The 9,516-nt window shown below is 39.7% G+C and overlaps 1 protein-coding gene across 1 annotated transcript in view; it reads left to right on the top strand.

Moving 5' to 3' along the window:
* The window catches only part of DHX8 (DEAH-box helicase 8), a 91,063-nt gene extending 85,644 nt beyond the window's left edge, over window positions 1-5,419 (top strand). Inside the window, exons 22-24 of the mRNA XM_088480727.1 lie at window positions 615-811; window positions 2,146-2,325; window positions 3,066-5,419. Coding sequence (XP_088336853.1) covers window positions 615-811; window positions 2,146-2,325; window positions 3,066-3,285 — 597 coding nt within the window. The 3' untranslated portion in view covers window positions 3,286-5,419. The remainder of the gene's footprint in view (window positions 1-614; window positions 812-2,145; window positions 2,326-3,065) is intronic.
* Window positions 5,420-9,516: the final 4,097 nt, after the last annotated feature.

Consider the following 9,516-nt stretch of genomic DNA (forward strand, 5'->3'; position numbering starts at 1 on the left):
CTCGAGTGGTTTAAGGAGAAACATTTAAATGTGTTGGAATGGCCTAGTCAAAGCCCAGATCTCAATCCAATTGAGACTCTGTGGTCAGACTTGAAGATTGCTGTTCACAAGCGGAAACCATCCAACATGAAGGAGCTGGAGCAGTTTTGCCTTGAGGAATGGGCAAAAATCCCAGGGGCAAGATGTGGCAAGCTCATAGAGACTTATCCAAAGTGACTTGCAGCTGTAATTGCCGCAAAAGGTGGCTCGACATAGTATTGACTTTAGGGGGGTGAATAGTTATACACTGAAGTTTTCTGTTATGTTGTCCTAAATGTTGTTTGATTCACAATATAAAAAAAAAACCACAACTTCACAGGTGTAGGCATGTTCCATGAATGAAATGATGCACACCTTCAAATTATCCATTTTAATTCCAGGTGGTTGTGAGGCAACAAAACATGAAAAATGCAAAAGGGGGGGGGGAGTGAATACTTTTGCAAGGCACTGTATGTTTGCAATAAGATGCCTAAACTTAGTTAATGCACGAGTACATAATTTAATTAGGTATTTGTATTCTATCATGTCACAGTAAACTCTGCATTTATTTGCTATGCTTAATCTTTTACTTGCAGGACAAACAAGCCCTAGCTGATCAGAAGAAGGCGAAGTTCCACCAGACTGAGGGAGACCACCTGACACTGCTGGCTGTGTACAACTCCTGGAAGAACAACAAGTTCTCCAACCCTTGGTGCTATGAAAACTTTATTCAGGCTCGCTCTTTACGGCGTGCCCAGGATATTCGCAAACAGATGTTGGGCATTATGGACAGGTATGTGAGACAGAGCACTAATGTTCACAGAGTGCAAGATGAATATCTACTCAATGCACCAATTTTTACAGCCACCGAATGTTTTGCATTTTGCCAAAAAATTATTTATATATTTTCCAGTGTATGGAAATAAAGATTGTGTTTTCACAGGTGGGCTCCTGTGGTAAACCTAGCTTGTTTCTCTTTGATTTGTACTCTGCCAGTTAAGTTGGGGTATAATCATTGGGAAATTGACAATTTAGTACAGCTTGAGTCTCCTTTTGACCACCAGGCATTTTGGTTATTGGATTTTTCCGTATTTTGGAATATTTGCATACCATAATGAGATATCCTAGAGATGGGACCCAAATCTAAACACAGAATGCATTTATCTTACATATACACCTTATACACATAGCCTGAAAGTAATTTTATACAATATTTTTAATCATTTTGTGCATCAAAGTTTGTGTACATTTAACCATCAGAAGGCAAAGGCGTCCGTATGTCACGCTTAAGAAATTCTATATTTCGGCATATTTGGATATGGGAGACTCAACCTGTATAGTCAAAAAAATAAAAAATAAATAAAAAAAATATATATATATATATATATATATAATATACATACACTGGATAGTCTTTAATTAAATGGAGAAATAGAGAATTGGCTAACAATTATCTAAAAACATATATTTACTAAAATGGAACAATACACAGAACTTAATATAGTACCATAATAAGCTCACAGATCCATACCTCAGATATTCGTTTGTTGCATATTGGAATTACTTTATTCTTACTGCCTCATCATAATGCACCAATTAAAAATCAATTGTCACATATATGTAGATGCATTGTACTCCTTTTAATAAACTATATTTTTATAGACTTGTGAGCCGATTCTCCATTTCTGCCTTCATTTATACCAGGGGTTCCCAACCACGGTCCTCAAGGCACACTAACAGTCCAGGTTTTAGGGATAGCCATACTTGAGCACAAGTGACTTAATTAGTACCTCAGTTATTTGATTTAACCATCTGTGCACAATTTTGAATATCACTAAAACCAGGACTGTTAGTGTGCCTTGAGGACTGAGTTTGGGAATCACTGATTTATACACTACATCCATCAGTGTAAATTTATATATTTTTTAGCCATATTAGTTTGTTAATTTCCCAGCACAAAATCCAATTGATTTGCAGTACAAGTGGCATAGTAATTTCTGTGTGGATCATGCAGTATATATTTGAGTATAATATTGCATGGAAGTTTCAGTTTACAGCTGGAAATGATAAATTGATGTAACTCACCTGTCACCCACCAATGATGTGATATTAAATCTATCCGTACAGACATAAACTGGATGTTGTGTCCTGTGGAAAAGCAACTGTGAGAGTACAGAAGGCCATATGCAGTGGGTTCTTCCGAAATGCTGCCAAGAAGGATCCTCAAGAGGGATATCGGACCCTTATAGACCAACAGGTGGTCTACATTCACCCATCCAGTGCTCTATTTAACAGACAGCCAGAATGGTAAGAGAGCTTTGTGTATTGTATTTTCTTTTACCTTTATATAGCCCATCGTCCAGAAAACTGCAACATTTGAATTAAAGTGAAAGGTGGAACTTCAGACAGCAGTTAATATTGAATCATCAACCCTCTTCCTCCATGTGTTACAACCACAATGCTTCCATGACCTTCACCACCACAGATTGGAGGCCCTAGTGCAGAGGTTCTCAAATGCTGTCCTCAAGGCTCCCCAACAGGTCAGGTTATGGAGATATCCATGGTTGACCACAGGTGACTTAATTAGTACCTCAGTCAATTTGATTTAACCATCTGTGCTCAACCATGGATATCTCTAAAACCGAAACTGTTTTGGGAGTCTTGAGGACAGCATTTGGGAACCTCTGCCCTAGTGTCATACAGATAGTTCTCCAGGCATGGCAGCCTGCAGAATTTTGATTTCATACTGTGCAGGCCTGTCAGAGACAAGCTGATTGGACAAGCTGCTGCACTCTGTATTCGGAAGGTAGATTTAGGTTTAACAATTAGCTGCTGCTTGTAGATCCCCTTTCTAAAGAAGGAAATGTGCAATCTTCTTGCTTTCATAGCTGAAGTGAGATTGCTTGATGCAAGTAAAAATACTGACCTGAACAAATTTAGTGTTGCAGATTCCACATTTCTGAAAGATAGAAAATGTTTAGGTGTGGCAGAAAATATTGTAATCATGAATGTAGATGTTTCTCAGGGGTTTTCATTTTTCTTTAAAGGGTTGTGTACCATGAGTTAGTCCTAACCACCAAGGAGTACATGCGGGAAGTCACCACCATAGACCCCCGTTGGCTTGTAGAATTTGCTCCAGCTTTCTTCAAAGTTTCTGACCCAACCAAACTCAGCAAGCAGAAAAAACAGCAGAGACTGGAGCCCCTTTACAACCGTTACGAGGAGCCCAACGCTTGGAGAATTTCCCGGGCCTTCAGACGCCGGTGATATGCCTGCTGACAGAGACAGTACTATACAGCAGACTTCATCTCATACTTTGTTAAAGAATTGGTACTGTCTGCTCTTCACAACAGACTTCAGCTTTACGGCCATATGTAAAATATAAATATATATATATTTTTTTAAACTGTAGATGCATTCTCGGACATTTTTGCTACATACAGCACCAGGCAGCATTGACTGGGATTCAAAATGTATAGCGAATGAGGGAGATTTGCTAAAATGTTTTCTGTAGTCATTGCAGAGAACAAGCATCATGTGATCACTTTGTAATAAATTTAAGTAGGCAAAGTGAGTGTCATACAGTTACATCAGATCTGTCAAAGCATGAACTATCCTTAGAAGACCGCTCTAGTAAAGGTCTCATACAAAACAACTTGATATCAAAACCAAACATTTTCAAGATCTGTTACTGTCAATTACTTTCTTTAATGTTTTACAATAACTCTGAAAACCCATCAAATAGCCTAATGACCCCCATCCTCCCCAGGAGCAGATTTATACTCTGTATTTTACTTTTGTTTTTATCAGTTGTTAAGGACTGGAGAAACTAAGATACAAGTTGCCTTAGATAGGAGCTTTTATTAGTAGTCGGGCATTAAAGCCACGCATCCACTAGCCGATATTTTGAACGATATCGTTATCAATCGTTCATTATATCAGCCAATGGATATGCCGTCAACGACCAGCAATGCACGCTCCTGCTGGTCGTTGACGATGTTGCACATCACCCGTACTTGTGGGGCAACCTGACAATATTGTCAGGTTCTGCAAGTATGGGAATGAGGGAGGGTGACGTCACTGAACGATATCGCGATTGATATCATTGTGTGGGTGCTCAGTGTCGTTGATGACATTGAGCACACCACTGCCGGGGACACACTACACGATATTGCTCATGGAGTGAATCGTGTAGTGGATGTGAGCCTTTAGTCTGCTTACAGAGTGTAGTTTGCATATAGAGCCAGAATTTTTTTTTCTTCTGTCTTTCTGAAAAGTACAAGTCCCCTCACAGCCCCCCTCCCAATTTTGTGTATACCCTGTATAGAAGGTTAATCTAAAACTATGTGTAGCATATGCAGTTTTTACTAGGCACAATTAAGCAAACCAAATGTTTGAGAGCAGCGCACCGGTAAGACAGACCGTAAGATCTTTCTTCACAGACTCCACTTTATCTCAAATATCGTTTGTTGTAATAAGGGCCTGTCATATATATATATATTTTTTTCCATATATATTTCTAAATGTTTTTATACAATGCAACTTTTATGTCAGGATCATTGATCCCTTAAATTCGTTGACTAAAGATTCCTTTCTGATCTTGGTTCCCATACATGCTGCTAACCAGGGTTAGGAATGCAGAGTGATTCTCCCTATGGGATAGTTTAAACTCCTGTTCAGTTTTACATGTTTGGTCTATAGACAAGTGTTATTTTATCTATTTCAGTAAGCGTGTTGGTGGCTTTGTAGCTGTTATGTATTATATTTGGACAATTTTTGACAAAGTGGCTTTGGCTGTGATCAACAAATCTGCTATTAAAACTATACAAACTCTATAAGGGGGTTACTACCGTCAGACAACTTTTGCTGTGTGCGTGCCTTCTACAACTTTGTTCATCTGCCAGGGACTGCTTTATTTTTATCACTGCACATAACTTATGCTGATGATACATTGGTGTACAATGCACAAAGCTCAGGGGACTCAATATAAAGATCTTGGTGGAAATACAGGACAATGCTGGATAGTTGGTGGCATTTATGAAAACCGATTTAGAGGAAAAAGTACCTGCAAACCATTTAAGGAAAGCAGTTCTCTGGCCAAATAAAATAAAATCTGTTTGTTCATTTATTCCATTTTATCCAAACTTCCTCCTTCACTAGAGATGCCACATTAACATAACAGTAACCCACCCATCAGATAAGGTATACAAAGCATGGGCAGCACCATCTGTAATCGTACATGAGCCACAGCATCTGTTAAAACCTGACTAATTCCTCTCCTTGTACTGTAATCTGAGATACATGATCAGACGTTGGTTGATTACATCAGGGATATGTAATCTTATTCGTCATGGAGATTTCCTGTTTACAGTACACAGATATATATATGATCAGTCCATGGCTCAGAGACTCACCCTGCTGCTCTTTGCGGTTAGCAAACTGACGTCCTCTAACAGAGCCATGAGGGGAACGTATATAGCCATGCCGAATATGCCTGCTGACTAAATAACATCATTCTGAAGAAGCCAATGGAGAGGAATACATTGCACATTCAGGTCATCGGATGATATCATTCGTAAATAGGATGCACTCAGTAGAGGAGAGATTTGGGTTGCCAGCAAGATGGACACAGGCTTATATACAGAAGCTTAAATAACACCAGTATTCAAAACCAAATGCTCTTGGAGATTTTGCTTTAGTTGTGGTTTAGGGTCATAAATGTGAGCAATTATAGTTAGAGTTTTAAATATTACAAAATGTTCAGGGATACACCATCTAATAATGGTGGCGCCTCCATGTGCTTGCGTCCCTGGGTCCTACTTTTGTGTGGAAGGTGTTGTAACATCTTTCTGTTCCTTCACCATTTTTTTAACATACACAGCCGGTACCAGCTCTGCCTATTGGTTGGGGCATGAATTAAATTTCCAGATTACGTACCCTATACCTGAAGTGAGATTTATTTTCTAAATAATAAGTAGTGTCAAGCAAATTCTGCACACCCTTAATCACTGTGTGTTCTTGCTTCTGCCTCCTTACCCAGCACTGTGAAGTTTCAGGTTGAAAGAAAAAGAAATTGCAGAGAAAGGGCGCACACAAAAATTTTCAATAATTCACAAAAGTCATAACAGCGTCCTAGACAGCAACACATGAACATTCTGTCCACTTGGTGGCAGCACTTGGACCATTCAGTCTCAAACTATTATGAAGTACCTCTATAGGTCCTTAAAGAGTAAGGATGGACAATGAGCGGCCCCCAAGCTGTTGTAGAACTACACATCCCAGCATACCCTGCCACAGTTTTGCTATTTGGCCATGCTAAAACTGTTGCAAGGCATGCTGGGATATGTAGTTCAACAGCAGATGGAGGGCCGCTTATTGCCTACCCCTGTATAGAGCTTTACTACAGTAAGAAATTATTTGCGACCGTCAAAGTTGTCTCATGCTCTTTGAAAACAGATAACCTTACTCTTCATCAGTCAGCTGCTGGTGGTTCAGACTGAAGTTGAATAGTACCAGTTGTCCTCTATTGAGAAGTACCCACGATGCACCATAATAGGCACTGTGACCCAAGAAAAGGCACATTTTCCAGTGTTCAACTTCTGTCTCAGCTGGTAACTGTCAGGATAGGATAATTAGTCATATTACATTTCCTGCCTAAGATGACTTTAGCAAATAGCTAAAATGCTGTTCAAACTCAGCATACCATGGATGCGGCAAGGCACTGTCTATGTAGCCTTAGCTTTTAATCCTCCAGGAACATTTTCAGATAAAGATTTTTCCTGCGCACACACAGGCATATGTCTTTGACATTCATAAATATAGAAGACTTTGAATTACTGTGTTGCCTACTATTACCAGAAAAACAGAAGTATTTGTACTTGCCTAAATACACCCATCATGCTCATTCATCACTCTGCAGTAGATATGTTAGGAGGGGGATGCAATGTGTTTTTCTTTTTTTAACCAGATAGGCAGTGACTGGACAGACTTGTACTTCGGAAAAGCCAGCTGAAAGGACACTAGTTCTCATTGCACTACATCAGATAGCATTGGACACTATTCTAAAGATGTGTGGGCTTCAGCTATGTGTATTGTTGTGGGGGATGCAATACTTTACCTTTCTACTTCGGGTTCCTTAGGGTCCACAGGTGACCTGGAGGGGGGGGGGGGGGGTGGTGTGTGTGTGTGTGTGTGTGTGTGTGTGTGTGTGTGTGTGTGTGTTAATCTTTAAATGAAGACAATCAGCAATTATGCCAGCTGGACATTGGATGAAGGAGATGAACGTCAGAAGTCTGTTGTTTCTCCTGTATTGCAGTGACAGCAAAATTCCTTTGTTTTATTCTACTGACTGTATATGTGATTTAATCTATTTTGCTTGGTCAGTAATAATTCCACTTATTTCCACATACAGAAATCAAGAAAACATGACCTGTTGGGGGTGCCTGGTGATTAGAGTTGAAAACCCCTATTTAGAATGCTGTGTTTTCCTGCTTAAAATGAATCAATTTTAGAAATTTCCTTTAGCCATCATTACTACTACTATTAAAAAAAAAAAACATGTTTGCAAATCTTACTCATTTGGGGATATGTTAATTAGTGAGTGTGGGGGGTGAAGAGACTGTTAGTACAGTAAATGTATTGGTGAGGAAGGGGTTTACAACCTCTGACAATATCATGTGACTGCCATTTCAACTAGTTCTGTTCCTGTGTGGAGATGATCAAAAGTACTACTGAACATATCCATTGTGTAATGTGAGCCACACAGAATAAGATGGCACTCACAGCGTGCATCAATGGAGACATGATTCATGCATCTAAAGCTGGGTACACACTGACAGATATATTGGCCGATCAATTGATCTGCCAATGTATCTGCTGTCCGTCGGCCAGTGTGTACACAAGATATGTGTGTGAACTGCATCGTTCACAGACATATTGCAATGGCTGTGCTGCACAGCTGATGGATGGATATGTCTGCAGACATATCTGTCCATCGGCAAGTGTGTACGGGCAGTCTGCAGACCGCCCGTACACACACAGCGGCAGACGTGGGGAGGGGCATGGGACACTCACCCACCACGCCCACCGGGATCCGGGGACACAAGCAGATGATGGCCGTTCGTATGAACGACCATCATCTGCAGATCACTTGATCTGCAGATATACAGTATCTGTCAGGTGTGTACCCACCATTACTGCTGGTGTCTATTTGGTATCATCATGTACATAGATAACCACTGATTTATCAACTCCTGTCCTCCAGTACCACCAACAGGTCATGTTTTGAGGATTTCTTTAATCATACACAGGTGAGTTAATCTATGTTGCTGAGTCATTAATTATCCCAGCTGCTTCCACAGACAAAAATCCTTAAAACTTGACCTGTTGGGAAGACTTGAGAACCACTGCACTAAACAATATGTACATTTTGTAATTGGGTGAATTAAGCCTCAAACAAAGAGTATTGCGGAAGTGTATTAGAAAGTATTTTAGTCAGCTATTTCATTATTTCCTTATCCTAGCACTGATACACCAACCCTGGTGTCAGCATATTCTCTACTGAGCTAGTATGTGAACACTAGCAATCTAATGATAAAATATTACTAACTTCACATTTTGAAAATGTTAGGGTTATTTATCTTAGAGATTACATTAACATTTCAGGGAGTGCAGTAATGACCTTCATGCTGGGATTAGATGAATTATGAATTCACCTTGAAGACCCTTCTCTAGTTGACATGAGAGGGCAGTGCAACCAGACATCAGAGGAAGATATGGTATTGACTAACTGTATCAGCAGATTGAGTGACTTTAATCCCTAGAGAAAAGGACAATCCGTTACAAGCACAAAGACTTACTTGCATAAACTGTAGCAATGAAAGCATCTCCATTGTTTTTCTAGGTTGTTTCCATAGGGTTGTGCTATCATAAAAGCTTCATTAAAAGCTATTGATTAATATTTAGATGCAAATACCTCCTCCTTTATAAATACAATTGTTTTGAATATGCTTTGTCCACTATCTGTAGTTTTTCCTTTTCTGTTAGCACACCAATATAGCTTTGTACCCTACCGTATTCCACGTGGCAGTCCATGTTTAGAGAAAAAACGTGATTCATCCTATCTGAGATCAGGTGGATAAGATGTTCTTTGTTCACAACACAGGTGGAAGAAACACAGTTTGCACTTTACGGGGTTATGTATCAAGCCTTCTATAATTTATTTATTTTTATTTTTTAAAGTACTTGATAAATGCTACCTCAGAGCTGATTGATCCCATCACCCGACCACTATAGAAGTGTCTATGCTCCTGCGACTGGTTTGTCCCATTCTTCTCCCAATTCATCCCTAGAACAGGGAGCGAGTGGCATCTGCCAAACACTGGAAAAGAGTACTGTGACACAATCCTTTCAGCAGATGCAGATTGGAGATATGCAGTATAATTTGTCAGGTGTGTACGCATAGATTGAGTGTTGTATCTGCAACCTAGATCTCCAGTA

Source organism: Taudactylus pleione, unplaced genomic scaffold, assembly GCF_031769625.1.
Source record: "Taudactylus pleione unplaced genomic scaffold, aTauple2 ptg000256l, whole genome shotgun sequence".
NCBI lineage: Eukaryota > Metazoa > Chordata > Amphibia > Anura > Myobatrachidae > Taudactylus > Taudactylus pleione.